Source organism: Diadema antillarum, unplaced genomic scaffold (assembly GCF_040938485.1).
Source record: "Diadema antillarum isolate AM-2024a unplaced genomic scaffold, OU_Dant_1.0 seq00002063_RagTag, whole genome shotgun sequence".
Taxonomy (NCBI): domain Eukaryota; kingdom Metazoa; phylum Echinodermata; class Echinoidea; order Diadematoida; family Diadematidae; genus Diadema; species Diadema antillarum.
The window spans coordinates 45,778-71,297 of record NW_027272710.1 but is presented as its reverse complement, the minus strand read 5'-3'; the positions used below and the strand labels follow the sequence as shown (position 1 = coordinate 71,297).

Genomic DNA, 25,520 nt, shown 5'->3' with positions numbered 1-25,520 from the left:
CTACATCGAAGACGTGCTATGATGCTTATTTGTTTTATAACAATTGAGTACTATAAAATGGACACAACAAAACACGTGTAAATCCCCCAGAGGCAACAAAACACGTGTAAATCCCTCAGAGGAAACAAAAGCATAAACGAACAGTGAAAAAAATGAAACTGCCTCATATAATCCTTGAATCGATAACTACGAGCCACAATGGTTCGAAGAAAAATGCACTCCCAAAATTGTTTAAATGATTTAGAATGTGTATTCAAACCTGAAAAAAAAAATTCGAATCTTATAAGAATGATAGCATCATTACATGTAAAGCGTTATATTCTTCGATACTTTTTTTTATCCGATGTCAGCTGCAGTATAAGAGCATCGTTACAATATTATATCTTTATGATATATCATATCACCACTGTACAGTAGACACAAATTTTTGAAATTAGCACTAATGTTTATACTTTTTTTTCATTTGCCATAAAGTGGCTAACAAACATGAGAACGAAAATACTTGTCCCAATTCATCACACAAATATATATCAAAATTCTTTCCACTACTACTCCATTCCACTGAACTGCGATAAGATATTGCCACCCTCTCTCTCTCTCTCTCTCTCTCTCTCTTGACACGTGTATTTCAGGAAAAAAAAAAACTTTTAGCAGAATACTTCAGTCACCTTTCAAAGTTATTTCAAATATTGCACATTGTATTATCGTTTCATATGCTTTGAAATTCTAAGTCAATCAGGCAGGCACAGGCAAAAAAAAATCATATTCCTTGAAATGTTAAATCAATAATGCAGGTAATGGCAAGATAAACTTACAACGGACAGAGAAAAATGTTTTTCTAGAATCGCCTCATGCGCATACAGGCACATGACACGGGGACTTGAAGGGTCATCTGCTCGTACCGGAAGTGGCCATCCACACACTGGGTCTTCTGCAGGACTTTCATGTTGTACATCACAGGTTGACATCGAAGGTTAGGATCCACTTCGTGTGTGTAAGGATCCAGACATGCCGAACATTGGCACTGGGCCATAGTGATCGCCGTCGGGATACGGTCGGCATCAAAGCATTCCACGTAGGTCCACGGACACGAGCCGTCTTGGTTCGTGATCTCCGGACTTCCAGGGTTTGGTTGCGCTCCTACGGGGCAGTTCTGCGGGCTGGAGACGCCATCAAACGGACAGCTTGACTTATCGGCGAAGCCCATGTCACTGGTTGAGAGGTTGAAACTCTGTACAGCAAATGCCGGGGCCTTGGGGTAGAAGAGATTGGCGTTCATCTTCCTGCGGTGTGAATCTGCAGCGTCCAGGGGTAGACACGTCTGAGCGACAGTCTTGACTTGTGAAGAGTTGACTATTTGCAAGATCGTAGCCACCAGGGCGACTTTGATACATAGACCCTTTAAACAGAAAAAAAGACAATAAGCTCCAGTAAATTTCAAGATTTAAATTCACAATAGGGGGCCTAATGGTTCATATTTACTCCGTCACAGTACACAACAAAAGATTTGCATTGAACAAAACACTCTCGTTAACAGTATATCAAACGACAACTTACTTAGCAACAGTTGGAAAGATTAATTTTAGAGCATGACACTTAATGAAAGTTGAAAATGGAATAATATATAACATATACTAATATATGTATGTATTTATGTATATGTATATGTATATATATATATATATATATATATATATATATACCAATACATACATAGTGTATTATATACAAATAGTATGTACATAAGATTATATAATATATATAGGCCTATATAATGTATTTACATAGTGTACGTGCTGGTAATAAAGTTTGATATGAAAATAAAGTACACTATTTTCTCGAAGTGCGAAGCTTTTAACCTACACACCTATATATAAATCAATCAACTGATGATTAAAATCCACAAGGAATAATTGAATTGTAAAAAGACAACAAATTTGCCTCATCCTTAAGATTTTTGTTTTGTTTTAAAATTACGATTTGAATTCGTATACTTACTTTCATATTGTAGAGTGGTGACATCCAAGTATATCGTCAAGATGTGAAAATGTATCCTGTACGCGGTTTTGCCCCTTTTCCTTAAGCTATGATTTTCAACAGATAACGATGGAACTCTACTCTGATGACGATGGTACTCGTTAGGTAGTATATATACCATAATTTACCGGATGTGTCACCACTGTCAAACCAAGGACAGCCTGGGAAAATCAGACATCTAAACAATCAATCAATTGTGTTAGATCACGAGCTGAAATTTCTGTTTGTTTATCGTTTGCTTTTGGTCAATGGTATCCAGTACTCACTCAGAGAGATTCATGGACTGCTGTGTTCCAAAGTTCGTCGGATTCCAAAGTAGCGTTTCTAAAATTATCTGATTAAGGGTTTCCCCGTACGTTCGACCATTAGTGTGTTCCCATGTGTTCTCATGCTGCACTAGATGCGTAAGACGGAGTATCGGGACAAGCCCAAGTACCGAACAAACAACAAAATGTATCCTGTTATGCTAGCAGCTCAATGGATTATAAGAGAGATACTTATGGACGAATTTAGGAAGTTGTCATCAATCACTTGAACATCTCCTTTAGTATTATTGCGGCCTTGGAAAGAAATAGTCGAATGAAAATATGAAATGTGACCGTGCATCACAAAACCAACAAAAAGTCGCACGCACTTATTTTGTGTTAGGACTGAAAACAGGTGAAATGTGTCAACCTAGCTAATCTTGAAGTTTGCATATATTATATCATGAAAGAGCAAGTCTTCTTCTACATTTTATAAAAATTCGGGATCATAAAACGAACTGGAAATTGTGCTTTTTAGCAATTTTTTCTCGAACATTTTTTTTTTGGTAGAATAGTGTGATTACGTGTTTCCCATAGAGTCCTCTTTTCATTTCGTTAAAACCCTGACCATACTCTTCGCTCTCAATTCCAATAACTTTAGCAAGAATCATGCTACTGCTTTAAAAGTCGGCAATAATCATCTACATAATGTGAAAAGGGTCACAAAAGTGACCCTGCATACAAAACCGAGAAAAAAGTCGCCAAACATGTTTTTTTTTAAAATAATAAGAGCAGATTGTAAAAGAACAGACTTTAAGCTTTAAAATGATGTATAACTCGATTCAAATGGGCTCTTCCAACCTATCGAAATGTTGGAAAGAAAGCACACACTCTGGAAAAGTGTGAACTGATAAAAGAGGCTCTGAAGTACGGGGTCTATTCAGGTGCTTAAAGGCATCGTATAATTTTGGTTGAGACCTAAGTTCAGGTTTCTGACACTTTTTGGTGAGATAATGAGAAACCTTTTATGAAGTATGAAAGAGCATGTAATTCCATGAGGAATTCAACGTTTATTTGATGAAAATTGGTTTTGAAATGGCTGAGATATCCAAAACAGAGTGATTCAATAAAGTGTGGAACCCACTTTTCATTACGATCGCTTTGTTTTACTTTGTTTTTGGATGTTTCAGCCATTCCAAACCTGATTTTCATCAAACAAACTTTGAATTCCTCTTAAAATGGTATGCTCTGTACTATTTCATAAGTGTTTTCTTGGTATCACACAAAAAGTTCAAAGCCCAATTCTCATCTCCACCAATAATGGGACAAAAGACACAATGTAAACCACCAGAGCAACAACAATGAAGGAATTATCAGATTAAGGAGAAATTGAGCATGCTGTATTAACACATTCTGTCCATGATTAATACCAACTTTAAAAGCAGTAGCACTATCCTGTCAAAAATTACTAGAGTTGAAAGTGATTATAATATAATATAGCCCCCTTTTACATTTCTTGAAAATCCTTTGAGCACCTTTCACTTTCAAATAATGACAGAATAATCATAAAAAACATACTTAATCTCACTACTTTTACAAAAAAGGTTCTAGAAAAACTGCTGAAGACACACTTTCCCATTCATTTTATGATCCCCAAATCAAGAATGATAGAGAAGAAGGATAGCTCTTTCAGAAAATATGAAAACCCCAAGATTGACTTCGTTGACACGTTTCACGGTGTTTTTTTTTTTTTTTTTTTTTGAGTCCTCACGTAAAATCAAGGGATGCGACTTTTTGTTGGTTTTGTGATGCACGGTCACAAATTATATGTGAAAAACCATGAAAATCTTTAAATCAAGTTTTGGTGGCCCGAAATAAAAGCCATGAAAGCAATCCAGTTTGAATTTTGGTTGCCGATCGGGCCACCAAAATAGAAGTTTCATGACCCGACACCAAATTTTAGTGGTACCGGGCCACCGAGCCAACCCTAAATATGAAACCCAGTGTAGATTACATAAAAATGAAAGGAACAGTACACTGCAAACGCAATCCTTTCCAAATTTCAGTTTTATGAGATCTTGATTGGCAGTGTGTTTTCCATGTTCAGGCCTCTATTTGAATTTGTCCCTCTTTTTTCTAATGCTGATTTTTATTCAATCTGAAGACATTACTAAGTTGAAATTTTCTCTGTAAAAGTGACAGTGGGACATAATTATAAAAGAGTCAGCAACCGGAAGTATATACATGCCACTATCATTATGATGACATACAGTAAAGAAGCAGCTCACCTGGACACTTGTGAGATCTTTCATAATACCCTATGCAGTCACAACTAGATATGCCAAATGTTTGGCGAACTGTTTCCTCCGATAAAAAAAGTAAATATGAAAAAAAAACATGTATATCCATCAACGCAAACTTAACACAATCAGACAAATTTCCAGATGACTTATGATTAATTTTGACCGTCAATATGTTCGTATTACTCGGTTGCCTTTTCCACTATTAGCTTTCGTCTTTTTCCGTTTCTTTTTTTTTTTTTCATTTCTATTTTCAGCACCACAGCAGCTGCATGAAACACTTCTCTTCTGTAAGAGTTGAACAATTTGTGGTTTATTGATAAGTATAATTAGAAGTTCCATAATACATGTATATAATAAAATCGAGCTTACCCTTATTTGGCATCGTTGTGCGTGATATTTTCATAATGTGTCACGAGAGTTTAGTGACTCTCGTGTATTTTTATAGCACTTCTTCATGTGCAAGCTGCCATTAAAACAATGCTGCATTCTTATTCAAATGTCATCTTTACTTCGCAGTGGCAATCTAACTAATCAAAGATAATACCACAGTTGAGATCTTTGCTCTCCTTTATGAACAATGAACTGACCTCTTCTTTATAAAGACATTCATGTACCACAATGATCTAGATGTGTCTTGCGGAGGGTCAGACCAGATAAAATCAGCGGAAAACGGTACGATACGAACTGTTAAATCTCTCTGTTTTCCTCCAACACAAATCTAGAGTAACACAAGGAAGATACATCGCCTGCCTGGGATTGATTCTTATCCAATCAATAAAATATTGTCGTTATCGTGATTAATATCACAACCCGAAAGGGAAAAACGATTACATGGATAACATGGAATAACTGCACGTTTACAGTATAGGACGAGTAACGACGTCAATTTTGCACTGTCGTTGAGAATTCAGTCACATCCTGAAAAACAGAAATCACATTGGACTTCTCGCAAAGGCACAATTGTCATGAGAAATAGGGGGTCCACCTAATTATTTTACAATGATTAACATAGTTATGCAAATGTGTTTATCTGCACATTTTTCTGCCCAATTGTTAAAACATTTGGTAATGATATAGGTCGAGGGTGAAGGTAAAAAGGGATTCCCCCAAACGGGTTCTAACAACAACAACAACAACAACAACAATTGTGAAGAAAGGAAATGATATTTCGTGAAAAATCCAGTGAAATAAACAACAACGAAAACAAAACGGTAGAGAGATAGATACTCTTCTCTTAAATAGCCTATTATCCTCGCATTCACAAGGCTAGCTAAACAAGGGAGGCGCGCTGCTGGAAGGAAATGCCCTCTTGGACCAGAATAGTAGTTTCATATTTGAATAGGCGTGCACTCCGTGGCATAAACCCGGCGTGCGCCTGCAAACAAACTATAACGCTGAGGAAGACACGGCACGGCTCCGGGTAGCGGGGCAAGGAAGTGGAAAGCATGAAGACACGTTCCGAATTTGCAAACATGACGTAATATAGGTCCGGCAAGTCGAGGGTTTATATAGCTGCGATCAATTCGATGGGTCCTATCAACCACCATCCCTTCACAGCCAACATCAAACCCCAAGTGCTCTTTCGTCTAGCCACCTTCGGAAACAGACACTCAGCATTTCTGATTCCCAACCGGTCTTGAAGCACAGAACACGGTGACGATCGAATACAAGCAGGACATCATACGAAACGTCAATATGAATGTAAGTAATGTGAAGCTCGTCTTTGAGAAAGTAGGTTTACCTATTGAGAAGATTATCATGAGCGATCACATGATGAATAATACAACCAGTTTCATTCAGTGAAGCAACGAATATGTCTGTGGGCCTTTGAGATTTTAAAACCATTTTTTTTTCATAAGAATTAGAATGATATGTCTACAAGCATGATATAGAGTCAGCCATCGGAAACTGCTATTCCAAGGTGAAATAAAAGTATTTATTTGTTCCTCTTTTGTTTTGAATACAGAGCGCATATCTTATAGCATCATTAATTGCGACAATCTTCGGAGCTGTCATGTCTTCGCCGATCCCGAGCACCTCTCAGGCATGTCTCCCCACGGACGCTGCTGACGTCCACCGTCGAGAAGTGAGTGCGGAATTATTCTATCCTAACTCTGCGGCATTCGCCGTACAGAGTTTCAACCTGTCTGCCAGTGACATGGGCCTGCCCGATACGTCAAGCTGTCCGTTTAGTGGCGACTCCAGCCCGCAGGCCTGCCCTGTAGGAGAGAAACCAAACGCTGGAAGTCAGGAGAACCAAGACGCCTCGTGTCCATGGACCTACGTGGAATGCTTCGATGCTGACCGTATTCCAATGGCGATCACTATGGCCCAATGTCAGTGTTCGGCATGTCTGGATCCTTACACACACGAAGTGGATCCCAACCTTCGATGTCAACCTGTGATGTACAACATGAAAGTCCTTCAGAAGACTCAGTGTGTGGATGGCCACTTCCGGTACGAGCAGAGGACTCTTCAAGTCCCCGTGTCATGTGCCTGTATGAGACGAGCATAAGAGGCCAGCTGTTGGTGAAATATCCATGTCTTGAGTTCTTGCTCCAATGTATTCAGTATTGACTATTCAAATATTTTTAATGTATTCTTATAAGATGTGCTAAACTTCAGTATTGCCGTACACCTTGTCCTTATGAAAGATACGATTCTCCACTTCCATAGTAGGAAGCTATACAAATGCCATTATATCTAGTTCTATTACAACTGACTTGCTTTTATTATACTTCTTATCTTAGATTTATTTCTTATCTTACATTTGATAACTGATGTAATTTAGTCTTTGTTGAAAATGGGCATATAGTCGTCCAGTATGAATGACGCTTATCGACTTTCTTTATTTTTGACTTCGATTTGATCGCAAATCGAAGGAGAAAAGTCTAAACATATTATTGAATTCTGCGTTATAGTGGAAAGGTAGAAATGCAGAATATCCGAAAAGAGTGACGATTACATTCGAAAACCGACAGGGTAGAATTTTACTCAACTCAAATTACAGCCGCTGTCGCAGTATAGATGAATATACTTTCATAATTTCTTTATTATCAAGACGAGAGGGAGAGATATTCTGTACATCGTTTTGTTCAAGATAATTTGTGATCTAAAATTGCAGTGTATCTTCTGTGTTATAGTATTCTTCTTAAATATTTTCGGAGAATACTATGAGACGTGAGAGACCCAATACTAGTACCGTATACATATCATGGGTCAATCAGATATCTCTCTTTTTGAAACGCATAATATACAAATCTATATCTAATCATCATTCCAGTTTCTGACAATTTCCAACCTGCATTTATATGTGTCATGACGACGTGATCTCTGTGTGTGTTTGTTACTTCTTGAATTCTATGCATATTGTAATTCGCAAAGCCTGAAAAAGAAATGTAGGCTGTATTACTCAATGTTTGAGTATGGAAAAAAAAATGTCAAGTTTGACGTCATGCATTACAAGTATCCACTATGTGGCATAATGTTGTTACCTTCTGGAGGAAAAGATGTATTATTATTAAAGCGTGTATTTATACATATGTATATACTTATTTATACATATTACAGCCCACCTATTTATTTGTTAATTTATGCACTGTATTTATTAGCTTTTGTACAATAAGCTGACTGTAATATTATGTATTTAACTGTTAGGTATACTATAATGACTCATAAAGTACACATAGATGGGGTTTCGAAAGAGTAAATAATGTGGTTTTCTGTCGCATTTTAAGTTTGATTCATACTTCTGTAATATCAAACCAAAGCACTTAACCAAGATAATGACTATAAGGAGTGTTTAGACATGGCTAGATATTTAATTTCCTCATGGGGTGGGAAACGGTACTTCTCAAGTATATTCCGCGTAAATGCTTTGCATGCATGTACCTATTACAAAGGGCACTTTTTATTTATTGAATACAATAAAAAGCATGAATGATAATGTATCGTGTCTGAACACATTATTGACTTCCCAAAGAGTTTACAAATACTTAAATGACATAACGATATATATATATATACATATATATATATATATATATATATATATATATATATACATACATTGTATCGAATAAAGATTGACGTGTGGAATCTGTTCGCCGACTTGCTTAGCAACCCTGCTAACCACAAGTGACCGGTATCATTTTCTGTTTCCGCATTTGTACGTGTGCGTAAGAGTTTGAGTGTGGCCTTGTAGATCTGATGTTGATGTGCTTGATCGTGTGGTTGCAAGGGTGTGCATTTAGTTGTATGTATGCATGTATGTGTGTGTGTGTGTGTGTGTGTGTGTGTGTGTGTGTGTGTGGATATATCATTTCAGTGAATATGTGTAAGATTTAGGGAGTGCGCTCAGTGAGAAGAGAAGTGAGTCAACATTTTCTTATCTCTCAGACTGAGCAGATACATACATCATTCAACATAATTTTGATGTAATCATGTAGGCTTACTTGAAATAACACACACACACGCCCACACACACACACACACACACACACACACACACAAACAAACACACCAATGTAACGTGCGTATACACAGCCAAAGCCTGAAACAAGCACGCATCACAAAAAGGAAGGCAATTTCTACTCGTTAGGAAGAAATCGTGAAAGAAACATTAAAATGCCTAATCTTTACGCATTTTTACAATCTTTACAAATGACTTAAATAATCTATATCAAATATGATAGCTATAAAAACCCTCGAATAATATATATTTTACTCATTATTTATCTAGCGATCCACGTCCCACAAGCTTTGCTTTTTAGTGGATCACTATTTTCCATAATTGAATATATTTTCCGCACGCCCCCGAAGTAGAAATGTATTGTTCCTCGTAATTATTGTATATATACAGATGTATGTTGTTATATAATTTATCTCGGATACTACATGTCAACGTTTGAACAATATTATTTCATGACATGTAAACTTTATACCATGTTTTGATTTTCGTTGATTGGACATAACTATGATTGAATTAAATTGAATTGAATAATAGAATACGTTGTTTCCATTTAAAAGAAAAAAAATGAGGAGTATGAGTTGGATGATCATTTAAAGACTATTTTAGATATCACTGGACGAAAGTTTCGAAAAGTTGGTCTTACGTAGGGACGGAGTTTTTGATTTGGGTTGTGATTTCATTTCGAGACTTACAGGTACTATACTGTTTGTCTATGCCATTTACCGGTATAATGAGAATGAACGAATTGAATAGGGTTACTTCAGAAGTGAAGAATGCATTGATCCAAGATTTTGAAATATTCGCGATTTGTAAATCGGTGTTCCAAACACACAAGTATAGAATAATGTTGATTTTAATTTCCTCCCTTTTAAATAGGGGACTTATCGGAAAATGATCGTAATAGCTTTGCGTACAACGAGAACTGTGATTTCTTCTGTCAGAGTATTTTTGCTCTAATGCAGGGGTATTATAATAAGAAACTGCTACATTTTTCAAATGAATTTTAACCGTGAGTTTCTTTGTTTCCATCAATGCCCTTATATCTTAAAAAGACTCCCAACCGGAGTCACCACAGGCAGACCTTTGCTCTACTGACTTTTGTCTAGATTTCTGCTTAACTGCTTAACTTTGTACCTTACATTTCGTAGTTTCCAGTCCTTTTAAATCTTCTTTCGGGGGAGGGGGGGGGGGGGGTATATCAAAGACTCCTAACCGAGGCGCCACAACTAGATTTCTCCTCAACCGATACAACTTGAGAGAAGCCGTGTTATAACTTTCGTTCTTCTCTAATCAAATAGGTCTGTGCAAGTTATGGACACCTGACATTGCCTGACAGTGACGGGTATAAACTAGAATGAGAGGACCTTGTCGACGATCAGTTGAAACATCGAAGAGAACCTGAGCCATGCATACAGTGTGGGTGATTAGACAACTAAAGGTTTTGAATACAATCTTTTACATGCAAAGTTTCTTAAGGATCTTAAGTAACCTAAGGAAAAGCGATATGTTGGAAGAAGCATTGGAGAATCACAACATCTTAATTTGAAATTGATATGCAGTGCAGTGCACATTTACAATCTGGATATTTTGGGACCTTGACATTTTGTTGCAAACGGTGTAAAAAAAATGCATACGTGAAAGAGATCTCGAATTTGAGCCTCCTCTCGTCCTGGTATTGTAGGATGCCATTATTCACACGGAGGTGCGATAGAACAAGGTCCGCCGGATTTTCGTATTTCCGCCAAGTTCACTAGACTGTCATTTTCTCTTCCCCTGGCAAGATCAAAATAATGTAGACTGATCAAAAAAGTAATCAATAGTTATTTTTGGAGTTAATGATCCAAATGAGCTATTGTCCCGTTAGATCGACATCCTTCTTTCTCTTCGTTAATTGTCTTGTAGATAAACAAATATTTCTCCGCCGTGATCATACACCTGTCGAATAAGATTGTACACATTTTGACGCTCATGTTCACTCCAATCAGATATTGTTGCTGTACCGATCAGCAGGGATCCTGATCGATAATCATCTACACTGAATCTACATACTGTTTTGGTTGCTTAGTGGGATTACTTCTGAAAATGTGCATAAAAGGGGAGCTTCCAAGTGAACATTAGGAAACCTGTGATTGTTTTGATGGAGATTCGTTAGGTCCAATAGACTTTGCTACATCCAATAAACCAAACCTGAATAAATAGCGTAGAAAACATCGAACAAATGTGCATACCACACTGACTTTCATATGACCTTTTTTTATTATTATCTTCTAGACTATCAATGCTGATAAACTCTAAAGAGACAAGGAGAAGTAACAGCATCGAAACCAGAAAAACTAGAGTACAAGCACATACGGTTACTTCTCAAATAGAAAGGGATATATTTATAACTTCGGAATAAAATAACAACGATATGCGTGTAACAATGACATCAGACACTTCGGAGAATTCCGCATAGTTTGGATTTCACAGATGGGAACATACATTTCCGTCTACTCAAAGAGTACTAAGATTTCACAGATGGGAACTTACATTTCCGTCTACTCAAGGAGAACTAAACTATATAACAGAGGAAAAAACAGTCCACCACAACATCCGTCACGTTATGACAGTGCGGAATACATATGAAAGTACATTTCATCAGCACACACATATCCATACAGGGCAACTTGGTGGAAGGGCAAAATGGTACTGGCAAAGTATAAAAATTGTCAGGGTAAAAAAAAAAAAAATTAAGAGCGAAAAATATCAATTTAACAAGAACTGCATATCTTACAAAATAATATCAGGGATGAAATTCTACCTTAGTTGCAAAAGAAGTTGATATGAGTGTCTTTGCATTACATCAAAAGGTTTTGAATCAATTATACAGCTTGACGGACACGTCTGAGATAGGGAAACAATGCCGTGCCATACATATCTGTCCATCTTAAGAGTTTTCAAGTCGGATGTTTCATGCTCAATATATTGTGCAATGCAACCAGCGTAGGTCAAAGGTCTTGCCCCTCAGAATTTGCGGGAAAGTCTCAACAAAATTACATCAAATATTTATTCCTTTACACGGAAACAGGGACAATCGTGCTCTACGACTAGATAAAGTAAGAGGAATAATCATACAATTAGGCACTGTCTCCGCATAGACATGTAAAAAGTTACACAGCTGGCTATTAAAAACATCAAGAAATATTGAAAACCTTTCATTGCTCGATATTCGTGCGTGGTCCATTTATAGAATATGAGATGAACAAAATAATGTATTTATTCAATATTGATAAGCAAATTTCATGGTATGTATTATAAAACATTTGTTATGAAGATCAACGGTAGTTTGAATGAAGTTAGGTATATGGAGTAATACTATGTATCTGAATGATATCCCAACTAGGCTATTTGTTGTTGACAAAAGATTTCATAGGTATGACGGAGAAGAAGAAAGGTTTTTTGTTAATATTCTAAATGAAAGATCTGCGATATCAAGTATGTGGTTTTACCAATAACATAAAAGCATCTGATGTTTTGTTGATACCAACTATTACCGTTGGGCGAAAGCAAAAGCCCAAGGGTAATTTGTAAAGGCAACTTTTTTATTGCTTTTTTCACGAAAGAGAAATATGAAAGTTTATTGTATTGTGAAAAGATCACAAATTTGAATGTAATTTGGGAGGAAGTATTAAAAAATTAACATACATAGGAAAACGGAATAAAGCATTTTTTTTTTTCAAAGATATGCTGTAGTTTAAACAAAAACAGTTTGTTCGGCAATGTAATGACCCACATTTATATGATGTTTGTGATTGTAGGAAAGGCATCCAGCATCCATATGTGACCGTGCACCTCAAAACGAACATAAAGTCGCACACACTGATTTTGCGTGAGGACTGAAAATAAGTGAAATGGGTCAACCTACCCGAACTTGACTTTTTCACATTTTCTGAAAGAGCGGGTCTTCTTTTACATTATGCTAACATTTGGTATCACAAAACGGGCAGGAAAGTGTGTTTTTTTTAGCAGTTTATCTCGAACATTTTTGGTAGAATAGTGTGATTAGGTGTGTCTTTAGAATCCCTTTTTCATTTCTGAAAAACCTTGTCCACACTCTTCACTTTCAACTCTAATAACTTTTAAAAGGATAGTGCTACTGCTTTGAAAGTTGGCGTTAATTATGGACAGAATGTGTTAATGAGGCATGCTTAATTTCAGTTTAATCTGATAATCCCTTCATTGTTGTTACTCTGGTGGTTTACTTCCTGTTTTTTTATAACTTCCATCGCACAGCCAGCACGGTTTGGTAAAGATTAAGCGCTTGAATAGACACTGTACTTCAAAGCCTCTTTTCTCAATTCACACTTTTCCTGAGTTTGTGCTTTCTTTCCAATATCTAGATAGGTTAGGAGAATCCATTTGATGTGAGTTATACATCATTTTAAAGCTTAAAGTCTGCTCTTTCAGAATATGGTCTTAACTAAAAATTCAAGTCTGGCGACTTTTTGTTTGTTTTGAGGTGCAGGGTCACATATTATGTACTGTAAGATGAATCGTTCTTTTTTTTCAATTTAAGAAATAGGTAAAATGTGTTTTCTAGAGTCGATGCTTTTTTTATTATCATTGGAGCTAAGAAAATGAAAATGGGTGATATGGTAAATTTGGCATTTTGGAGTATTTATGAAGTGTTGATTATGAGAAAATTAAACAGGGAAGGACAAAAGGAACAGCTATTAATGATTTTGTGTTTGCTTGGTGTTTTTTTTTCCGGAGAATTAGTGTTTTCATAGATGCTGGAAAACGTGACTGTTACATGTATTCCAAGTTGGCGCTCTGGGAGTCATGAAGATGTTTATGAAGTCTTACCATGGTCTCATAAACGAGACCATGGAAATGCCCATTCTTTTCCACCTAAAAATACAATCACATTGGCGTAAGATGTACACCAAAATAAACAACTTTCTCATACTTCAAAACATCTTCCAGGCTTATTAAAAAATGACGACGATTTTAAGCAATAGAGATAAAAAAATATTTCCACAATTAGACACTTTTGCAGTGACTTTACACTGAAACATATCAACAAATTGTTTTTCTACAAGATGAAAAGTGGAAAAGGTAAAGATAAATGAATGAGGATTTTTTTCTTTTTTATTTACATTGTCAAATGACTTGGATTTAATCAATTTACAGGAGTAATTGTTTCACTTGATCATAGCATCAGAAGACTTGTGTTAGAAATTGAGGGAAGATATGCCGATGTATTTACCTCATTAGATGTTTAAGTTTATAAATTCATGTTCTAGGAAGAGAAATAGAGACAGAGTGAAGTAGACGTGTCGCTATTACATATGACAAGATATTTTCTTTTCGATGTTTTGGTTCAAGATGCCAGATAACACTTTGCCCTTCCTTGCTGGAAAGAACGTTGCAGTGTCTTCACATAGTCAACTATGAGAAAACGCTGGAGTTTAACAGTCTGAAGATTATTTCACACTGTGGTGTGGTTTTTCACAGAGTATTCATTATCAATGTATTGTTCCACACTGTGAATTAATGATTCATACCTATAAATTGATGATTCACTATTGTGTTCATACTGTTGATATGCTCGAATTTATCAGTGTGAAGAGATTTCACACTGTGTTTACAATGTTTTCACACTGTGTTTCACTTAGTGTTTCACATTGTGGGACACTGTGTTCTTTCCAGCAGGGGTATTTGCAGTATTTTGAATGCAATTGCGAACACATTTCAGGTCTCAAATATATGTGTGTAAAGCGTAGCAAGTATGGCGAAACCGGAAGGAGGGGGAGGGGCAGACTCTACCTTTCCTTTCCTTTTCTAGGGGGAGAACATCTGTACATTTTAGTCGACATACTTACATTTTAGTTGCCATTTATCATTCACTATACTTTTCACCCCCAAAAGTCGGATTCTGATATTTCCTTGTTTTCTTGATATAGCAATAAGTTATCAGTAAGATATCCGTCTTTGTATAAGCCGAATTGGCCTTGCTTCCGTTTGTACGGCTTTGGTTTTTTACCACTGCAAAACAAAAAATACTCCTACTGGTAAATTTTCTGGGACTCTTAATTTTCCTTTTGCATTAGTATCTTTACCTGTGTGTTTGAGTTTCTCTCATAAATGTTGTTTCAGGAAGATAAACTCTGTCGAGTGACAGATCCTTTAGAGTTACAAACTGTTTAACTCAGGGCTTCTCTCTATCTAAAACATTTCATCACATGATCTGTGTCACCAAATAGTGACTTCCGAAGTTTTCTTTAGTATTCTTGCAATGAGTACTTTTGTTAGATAGAACTTTGGTCAGTTCCAAGATAAAGATTAGATCATTAAAAAATCCAGTTTGCTATTTTTTTAAGTGGAACAATAAGTGTACTTTTAAGAAGGCTATTTTTGGATCTATATGTACATATTGTAATCTATTTCTGGCAACATCTCCAGGGAATTCCCTTGCCCTGGGAATAGTTTCATATTTGAACAGGGTGTACAGACGATGTGTCTTAGTTTAAACAGCGCAAAATTAGAGCTCGGGATGTCTATGATAGCGTGCGGGAAGGAACTAGGAAGTATGAAGACACGTTCCGTGTCAGGTGACATAATCTCCATCCGGTAAGCTGATGATATAAAACTCGTCAGTGTGGGGTTTTCTCCATCATATTAAGCCTGTATGCTAGAACATCCAGAATATCACTGAGCATTTCTTGCCTGGATGATACCTCGACGTCAACCTACTTCGTGGAGAGGACTCGTAAACGTCTCAATTGGAAAGGCACGTTGTTATACTGCAAGAAACAAGAGGACTTCAACACCACGCTCAAAATGAATGTGAGTCCTACCATCACTTTAGTTTGACATTCAAGAAGAGTCGTGCCATTATGATTATCTTACCAGCACACCTGACATTGACAGTTGCGATCGTTGCAATTACAATTCCGCATGGTATTTCAGTTGACTGCCTGCGCTCGTCTTTCATCTAGCAAACACTCGAAAATTTTGTCGCGGTGTACCCTATGTACTAGATTCAATTTATTTTGCATTTGTCAACTAATGCAGGTTAATGTATTTCTGCAAAAGTCGTGTGTAATTTGTCTATATCAAGAAACAAAAGGAAAATATTTATCGTAATTAAATATTCCATTTAAATGATTTCCCATTTGCATTGAAACTCCGTTACTAGTTGAAATGCGAATAGTATTCAAGCTGTTTTCCACTTATCATGTTTTCTGCATTGAAATTAGCAATTAGTTTGATATGATTTTATCCATATGGACGTATGGACGTATCATTTACCAATCTCTTATCATTTTGCCTCATCAGACCCTACTTCTACTTACGTCGATGGCAGCAGCAGCAGCAGCTATCATCCAGACCGTTACGTCGTCACCAGTCCCAAGCACCTCTCAGGCATGTCTGCCAATAGACGCAGCTGATTCCTATCGACGAGAAATGAACTCTAATCTGTTCTATCCCAAAGCGGCAGCATTCGCCGTACAAAGTTTCAACCTGTCGACCAGTGATATGGGCTTGGCCCACACGTCGAGCTGTCCATTTGATGGCGTCTCCAGCCCGCAGAACTGCCCCGTAGGAGCGAAACCAAACGCTGGAAGTCCGGAGATCGTGAACCAGGACGGCTCGTGTCCATGGACCTACGTGGAATGCTTCGATGCCGACCGTATCCCGATGGTGATCACTATGGCTCAGTGCCAGTGTTCTGCATGTCTGGATCCTTACACACACCAAGTGGATCCAAACCTTCGATGTCAACCTGTGATGTACAACATGAAAGTCCTTCAGAAGACCCAGTGTGTGGATGGCCACTTCCGGTACGAGCAGAGGACCCTTCAAGTCCCTGTGTCATGTGCCTGTATGCGCATGAGGCGAGCATAAGAGGCCAGCTGTTGGTGAAATATCCATGTCTTGAGTTCTTGCTCCAATGTATTCAGTATTGACTGTTCAAATATTTTTACTGTATTCTTGTAAGATGTGCTAAACTCCAGTCTTGCCTTACACCTTGTGCTCTACAAGAGCCATCTAGCTCTAACTAAAACTGAATTGTTGTTAAGACATTTCTTTCTAAAAATTATTTATTATTAGCTGATGTAATTAGGCTTTTATGTAAATGAGCAAGAAGTTTGTTTGTATAAATGACGCTGATCGACTTTCTCCGTTCATTTTTGACGATGATTACATAGCAAATCGATGAATATTTTTGATTTATACGTTATAACGGAAAGTGGAAATTCAGAAAATCTGAAATTAGTGACGATTACATTCGAAAAGGAAAAGGTAGAATTTAATTTGACTTAAAAACAATTACAGCTGCAGCGGTAGTTAGATAGATGATTCGAAGTTCATGATTTATTGTCTTTTTCATTAAAACGAGAGGTAGAAATTATATTGTAGATTGTTGTTGTTTTTTCAAGATGATTTGTTATGTAAAATTGCAATGTATCTCTTGTGTTATAGTATTTTTCTTAAACAACAAGTTCATCTTTATATACATGTGGATTAAGTAAATGCAGCAATATCATTAGAACACATTAGTGAAAGTTTGGGGAAAATCGTACGATCCGTTCAAAAGTTATGCATTTTTAAATCATCTGTGCAGTCACTGCTGGATAAGAAAGAAGTCTACTACTGTGTATGATGTCACAAGCATACATCGATATAAGGAAGATGTAAATAGAATTTCACAAAAACTTTTAGTTTTTTTGAATAAAGTGCACATTTCCTCAATCTGTCACTGATGTATATTAAGGGTAATATTATTCCCCCTGCCTTCTGACAGAGGCAAGTCAAGCGTTCTTATATCATTCGAGAAAGTGAAAATATGTTGAATTGTCTTTATATTTTATTTACATCGTTATAATTATACATGTGACATCACAAGCAGTAATCTTATCAAGCAGTGACTTAGCAAAAACTTCAAAAATTCAAAACTTTTGAACGGGTTGTCCAAATTGTCCTCAACCTCTCGCTGATGTGTTCTAATATTGCTGCATTCACTTTATCCACATGTCTAGGAAAGTGATCTTGTCCTTTCATCTTGTTAGGAGGATACTGTTAGACGCTTAAGACCCAATTCTACTACTGTGTATACATAATGGATCAATCAGTTCTCTTTCTCTTTAAACACATAATGTTCAAATTTCAATCTAATCATCATTCTAGTTTTTGACAGTTTCCAACCTGCATTTGTATGTGTCATTAGGACGTGATCTCTGTGTGTGTGTGTTACTTTTTGAGTTCTCTGTATATTGTAATTTGCGAAGCCTGTAACAGAAATGTAGGCTCTATTACTCAATGTTTGAGTACGGGAAAAAAAGTCAAGTGTGACGTCATGCATTACATGTATCCACTATGTGGCATAATGTTGTTACCTTCTGGAAGAAAAGCTGTATTCCTATTAAAGTGTGCAGTTATATATATTCATATATTTATTTATACGTATCATAACCCACCTATTTATGTGTTAATGTATGTATTAGCCTCTGTACAATAAACTGACTGTAATATTATGTATTTTACTGTTTTGTATATTGTAATGACTCAAAAAGTAGATGGAGTTTCGAAAAAGTAATATGTGTGTGTGTGTGTGTGTGTGTGTGTTTTGTGTCACATTTTAAGTCAGATGTAAACTTCTGGAATATGAAACCGTGGAAAAAAAAAAAACATTTAACCTATATAATGACTGTCAAGGGTGTTTAGATTGGTAAATTATCATTTGGGCTATTACCACTTGGTCTCATAACCAGGTGGGCTAACACCATTCGGGCTAAACCCAATTCGGCTACAACCACTTCGTCTATTTACCATTTCGTCTAATTTCCACTTGGTCTAATATCCAGTTCGGCTAATACCACTTAGTCTAATTCTCAGTTAGTCTAACACCACTTGGTCTAATTTCCACTCCGGCTAATTGCCACTACGTCTAATTTCCACTACGTCTAATTTCCACATGGTGTAATATTCACTTCGTCTACATGCCATTTAGTCTAATATTCATTTGGGCTACACCCATTTCGGCTATTACCACTTGGTCTACATATCACTTAGTCTAATTTCCATTTCGTCTAATTGTCATTTGGTCTAATTACCACTTAGTCTAATTAACACTTGGGCAAATCTTCTCTTGGTCTAATTTCCATTTCGTCTAATTCTCACTTAGTCTAATGCCACTTGGTCTAAAATAAGAAACATATGAACCATGGATTTAAAAAAGGAAGTGTTAACAACCGTTATACAAATGTATATCATACAACTCTATGATATACACACATGCGTGTGTTTTTATCTTTAATACAGCCATCTTGTGATACAGCAACCTAATACAAGACTGATCATTGCAGACTTGAGCGGGGGGAGGGTGCGGGAGCCCTCCCACACCAGGGATTTAAAAAAAAAATCTGTCTATAAAACTTGTATTTCAGAGCATCCAAATAATTGCGCTTTCTAAATTGTTTTCGACGGAACCACAGGCGTAGATATACAGTGCGTCCCAATAAAAAGGAAACCGGAATTGTCAGTTATATTGCTACCTCAAACAAGTGGGACCGTTTCAAGTCGACAATACGCGCAAAAACATGCATCAAATTGCACCATGTTCATCATCAAAATGCAAAAAATTCTCACCGTGGGAGGGGGGACATCTCCCTCCAACCCCCACCTCTCGTTCCCTCCGCTCGCTCGGGCTCGGTCGCGTTTATGATGTTCAGTGTAATATAATTAATACAAAACATTTATTCAAATGACACAATTTTATAGGCAAAATGTTCGCTAATAACCTACATCAAAATGTGCTGCTACCTTAAACATGTGGGATTGTTTAAAGTCGATAAAACACGCAAAAAATACATCAAATTGCACCATTTACAACATCAAAATGCAAAAAGTTCTCACCTTGGGAGGGGGAATTCCCCTCCCACACCTCCCCCCCCCCCCCCCCATCGCTTGCTTCGCTCCCTCGCATCTAACCGCTCCCCCTAAGATCAAATCCTTGCTACGCCGGTGATAGGCCCCACTGATTAGTAGGCCTTCACAGTAATGTCACACAGGCGGAGCAAGAGCTGAAATACCACGATTTAGTCATTCAATGATAAATTAAGTCATTCAATGATATATTAATATTTCATTTTCTTACTTATTTTTTTTTCAGGAAAAGAATCCAAAAGTTCACCAATAGTGTGCACCAGATCGCTGAATTTCAGGTCTGGAAATGCAAAATCTTCCTCGTGTGGGGGGATACCCCTCTCCCAAAATCTACCCCCGCTCGGTTGCTCCGCTCCCTCGCACAGATATTTCAAAAACAAAAGAAGGTCTTCATACTTTTAAGGTCTGATTTTCCACCGAAAGTCATCTGACAAGCAAAAAAACAAAACAAAACAAAACAAAACATATTTCATATTTTTGCTGCCACTTTCCTCCCACTTTACATTTCATGCAAAAGAGTGGGACATTCGATCCCTGTAAAGTGTGAGAGTGTGTGTGTGTGTGGGGGGGGGGGGGGCGGCACCAAGTTTTTCTTCCCCCCCCCCCCCCCCCCCAAGGCTCCGCCGGTTCAGTTATGCGCTTGTTATTGTGGTGATGGTGACTATCGCTGATCATCCCCCTCCCCTCACTCCTCAGTAAAGATTTGCTGTAGGGCTACTACTAAACATAAAAAAAAATGAATGAATAAAAGTAAGTAATTCAAGGCCAATTAATACACGCATTTAAATTATGGGCTTTCACCCGGACCCTTTCATGAAAAAAAGATGATTAACCATTCCACCTTCTTACGCAATATTGCCCTTAAAATTTAAATCTGTGTTTGAGCCAACTTAATTACCATATTAATCGACACCTAGACTCAGTAGCCTAGAGTCTGTGGTAGCCCAACTGGTCATTAGACCAACTGGTCATTAGCCAAAGTGGGAATTAGACCAAATGATGATTAGACGAACTGGCAATTAGACCAAGTGGCTATTAGACTAAATGAAAATAGACTAAGTTTGTTTGTTTGATAGATACTTTATTTTCTGCAAATCAATATACATAAGTTACATAATCATGAAAATGCAGGAAATATACAAAGTAAATTAAACGCAAAGTCGTTTGACTTGCATAAACCAAGATACATACTAAGTACATAATCATGAACACGTAGGACATATGTAAAGTAAATTTAACACAGTCTTTTGACTTGCATAAACAACGATATGAAAGAAATTTAATATACAGTATGCATGTCTATGCAGCAGTGATAAGAATAACATTTATAGTTAAGAAACGATTATGCAGAGGGCCGCCATTATAAGCATTGCTTGAAAAGATGGCCGGCCCGAGGAAAAGATAAGGACGTACTAAATTCGTAACAATATAAATTCTGTAAATTCTAAGTGTAAATTAGACCAAGTGAGAATTAGCCCAAGTGGATATTAGACCAAATGGTTATTAGACCAACTGGGAAATTACCAACAGGCAAGAGACCAAATGGTGTTAGACCAACTGAACATTAGACGAACTGATATTAGACCAAGTGCAATTGGACCTAGTGGCAAAAAAATACATTAGACCAAGTGGCAATTAGACGAAATGGGAATTAGACAAAGTGACAATTAGCCCTGGTGGTCAGTGGACCAACTGGTTATTAGACCATGTGGCAAGCAGACCAAGTGAGAAGTGGACCAAATGGGCTTAGCCCGAATGGTGTTAGCCCAACTGGTGATTAGACCAAGTGGAAATAGACCAAGTGGCAATAAACCGTTTAGATATGCTTAGACGTTTAATTTCCGTTTCCTCATAGGGCGGGAAACTGTACTTCTCAAGATTGTGCGCACATGTTGTGCTTGCATGTACCTACTAAAAAGGGCACTAATCTATTGAGCTCAATAAAACGCATAAAGAATCATGTATCGTGTCTGAGCACATTATTGACTTCCCAAAGAGTTTACAAATACTTAAATGACATATATATATATATATATATATATATATATATGTATATGTATGAAGAGTTTGTTCGCAAAAACGAATAAGTCCATATTTGCCAAATGGAGATATTTGCGATTAAAGGTCAAGAAAAATAAAGAGAATTATAAAAAGAATGTTTCTTTTGACCATAACTTCAAAAATGTACCTGTATATGTAGTGACTAATACATCATATAAAATGTATTATTTTGTACTTTATGACATAGACCGTAATTCAAAATCTTAAAAAAAGGACTTATCGGTTTTTGCGAACAAACTCCTCATGTATATAAATCATATGCATACATGCGTTTATCTATATTGTATCGAATACAGATTGACGTCTGTTCGCCGACTTGCTTATTAACCCGGCGCTTAACCACAAGTGACCGGTATCATTTTCTGTTTTCACATTTGTACGTGTGCGTAAGAGTTTGAGTGTGGCTACGTAGATCTGATGTGGATGTACTTGATCGTGTTGTTGCACGGGTGTGCATTAAGTTATATGAATGTATGTGTGAGTGTGTGTGGTTATATTATTTCAACGAATATGTGTAGGATTTAGGGTGTTGGCTCAGTGAGAAGAGAAGTGAGTCAACTGTTTTTCTTTTTCTTATCTCTCAGACCAAGCACATACAATTTTACATACATTATTCAACATAATTTTAATGTAATCAGTTAGGCATACTTGAAATAACACACACACACAGACACACACACAGACACACACACACCCAACATGTAACGCAAGTAACACACATGTAACGCAAGTAACACACACACATTCACAGAAAAAAGAATAATAACGTTACCTGCGTGTACACAGCCAGAGCCTGAAACAAACGCGCATCACAAAAAAAAAAGGAAGATAATTCCAACTCGTTAAGAAAAAATCGTGAAAGAAACATTAAAATGACGTAACAGAATACCTTGTTTCCATTAAAAAAAAAGAAAAAATTGAGCGGTATGAGCTGGGGGAATTTCATTAAGCGTTTTGGTCGGATATTTTTCTGACAAACTGTTACAAGCTACTGAAATCCTTACATCTGATTGGCTGAGAGCAAATTTGTCTGACAACTTTGTCGGACAAAATGTTTCATGAAATGCCCCCCTGGATGATCATTATTTAAAAAAAAAAAAACTATTCTCAAATATCACTGGACGAAAGTTTCGAAAAGTTGGTCCTTCGTAGGGACGGAGTATCTTATTTTGGTTGTGGTTTCATTTCAAGACTTACAGTTATTATATAGTACTGTTTATCTCTGCCATTTACTCGAAAATGAGAATTTAATAATTGAATAGGGCTACTTCCGAAGTGATGAATGCATTTGATCCAAGTTTTGATATATTCGCAATTTGTAAGTCGGTGTTCCAAACACACAAGTATGAAATAATGTTGACTTAAATCTTCTCCCTTATCAGAAATGATCGTAATACCTTGACGTCCAGTTTGTACTGTGGTTTCTTCCGCCATGGTGTTTTCGTTCTAATGCAGGGGAATAATAATACAAAAAATGCTACGTCTTAGAAATGAACTTTACACTTTGTGCTTACATTTAATCATTACTTCAATAGACTCCTAACTGAAGGCGCCACAGCTTGATTTCTGCTCAACTGCTACAACTTGAGAAAAGAAGTTTCATAACTTTTGCCCCTCGCTAATCAAATATTCCTGTGCAAATTATGGACACTTGACAGTGATGGGCAACTAGATTGAGAGGACCTTGTCGACAAGCAGTTGAAATATCGAAGAGAACGTGAGCCATACACTTATGAAACAAACACAGTACTACCACACTGTGTTCACATAGTTAACGATGTGCAAAATGTGTGAATACATTGTGTTCACAGTGTTGCCACAGTGTCAAATTGAAAACTACGTGGTTCACCACTTATAACTCACATAGATATACACAGTTACCACAGCTTACCACATGATGGTAACAGTGTGTCATATGCTGCAGTATGTGGGCATGGTGTGTTCATAGAGTTGTCATAGTATGAATTTTCAGACTACGTGGTTAACCACATACTTATCATATGTGACATGCAGTATGATAGTCACAGTGTGTCACATATTGCATTCTATGGGAATAACGCCTCCACAGTGATGTCACAGTGTGAAACGATATACTATGTGGTTTATCTCCTATATAGCCAGATAGTAGTATAGAGATGCTACAGCTACCACATGATAGTCACAGTGTGTTTCATATTTCAGTCTGTAGGAAAGATGTGTTAACGTAAGAGCACAGTGTGTTTTTAAACTATGTGACTTACCACATGCTAAATCTGATAGAAATCACAGTTACCACAGCTTACGATATAATAACCACATTGAGTCACATACTGTAGGCTTAACATGTAAAATTTGTGTGCCAACAGAGTTGCAACAGTGTGGAATTCTAGTGTATTAGGTTCTTTACCGAAAGTCACATAGTAATCACAGTTGCTACAGCGCTTGCAACACACACACACAAACACACACACACACACACACAAAACCGAATTGTGTGACACATTGCAGTATGTGGGAATATCATGTCCACCGAATTGACACCGTGTGAAATTCTAGATTATGTGGTTTGTCACCCAAAAGTCACACAGTGACTCATCATGAACTACAGTTTACCACAAACTAACCACTGAACGTGTGACATAATGTTGCAGCATGATTATAACAATGAATTTAAACAGTATTTAACCTAGTCTATGCTCCTACAGCATTGCCTTTTAAGTGGGAGTGATGAGGTACAGTATGTGACACTTCATGTGGTATTTCTGTGGTATTTCTATAGTATCCTGTGGTGCTCCTGTGGTAACACTGTGGCACAAATTGTTATAAAGCTCAATAATATTCATCAAATGCAATCAAAATGTTAGAAAATTTCTGATAAAAACTTTTAATTTCAGGGTATTTATGATAAGACTTTATTTTGAACTTCATCAAAGATTGTCTAATACTGTTATAATATTCCAAATGTCATAAATTTTGTTATGAAAGTGTAACTTCATTTCTTGATAGTAAAGTATTGTCTATTTAAGAACCATGCCTTAATGCATTACGAATAGATAGCATATTATATATATATATATATATATATATATATATATATACTGATACACCCTATGTCTAAGTTGGAATAGGATGACTATTATAGATTTATTTAGGACTACAATGGTAGTAGGCCGTATAAGTTGCTTGAGGTTACTATTAGGAGAAGGACAGGTTATATAAGAGGGAACATGTTGTCCTTAAATTCATCACTCGCCTGTTAGGTAAATTATGATACATTTCATTATGGCTATTGATTGTCTTAGATTTTTTTCGACTGTGTTTGCTAACACAGAGTGAAAGACTGTGGTAGATAACACAGTATGAGAGACTGGAAGATAACACAGTATGGGATGCCTCACTTTGACATACTGTGTTACCTACCACAGTATTCACCCTGTGATTTTCCACGGTGTGATAATAACACAGTATTACACTACGCCCTATTTCACAGGA

The 25,520-nt window shown here is 36.8% G+C and overlaps 3 protein-coding genes across 3 annotated transcripts; 2 read left to right on the top strand and 1 right to left on the bottom strand.

The window, feature by feature from the left end:
- Window positions 1-838: 838 nt before the first annotated feature.
- Window positions 839-2,004, bottom strand: LOC139713781 (interleukin-17C-like). The gene is made up of 2 exons (XM_071625484.1): window positions 1,999-2,004; window positions 839-1,399 (listed from the first exon to the last, which is right to left on the bottom strand). The coding sequence occupies exons 1-2, from the start codon at window positions 2,002-2,004 to the stop codon at window positions 839-841; spliced, it is 567 nt and encodes a 188-aa protein (XP_071481585.1).
- A 102-nt stretch (window positions 2,005-2,106) lies between these two features.
- On the top strand, window positions 2,107-7,100 carry LOC139713780 (uncharacterized). Its single transcript, XM_071625483.1, has 3 exons — window positions 2,107-2,131; window positions 6,228-6,316; window positions 6,552-7,100. Exons 1-3 carry the CDS (start codon window positions 2,107-2,109, stop codon window positions 7,098-7,100), a joined length of 663 nt encoding a protein of 220 aa, XP_071481584.1.
- Window positions 7,101-16,397: 9,297 nt separating this feature from the next.
- LOC139713779 (interleukin 17-like protein) lies at window positions 16,398-16,946 on the top strand. The gene has a single exon (XM_071625482.1). The coding sequence runs from the start codon at window positions 16,398-16,400 to the stop codon at window positions 16,944-16,946; it is 549 nt and encodes a 182-aa protein (XP_071481583.1).
- Window positions 16,947-25,520: the final 8,574 nt, after the last annotated feature.

Excerpts from the sequence above, each read along its gene's own strand:
- LOC139713780 (XM_071625483.1), top strand. The coding sequence starts at position 2,107 with ATGGAACTCTACTCTGATGACGATG. Across the intron at positions 2,132-6,227 it reads ACTCTACTCTGATGACGATG|CACAGAACACGGTGACGATC; the intron begins GTACTCGTTAGG and ends CCGGTCTTGAAG. Across the intron at positions 6,317-6,551 it reads TGAAGCTCGTCTTTGAGAAA|AGCGCATATCTTATAGCATC; the intron begins GTAGGTTTACCT and ends TTTTGAATACAG.
- LOC139713779 (XM_071625482.1), top strand. The coding sequence starts at position 16,398 with ATGGCAGCAGCAGCAGCAGCTATCATCCAGACCGTTACGTCGTCACCA.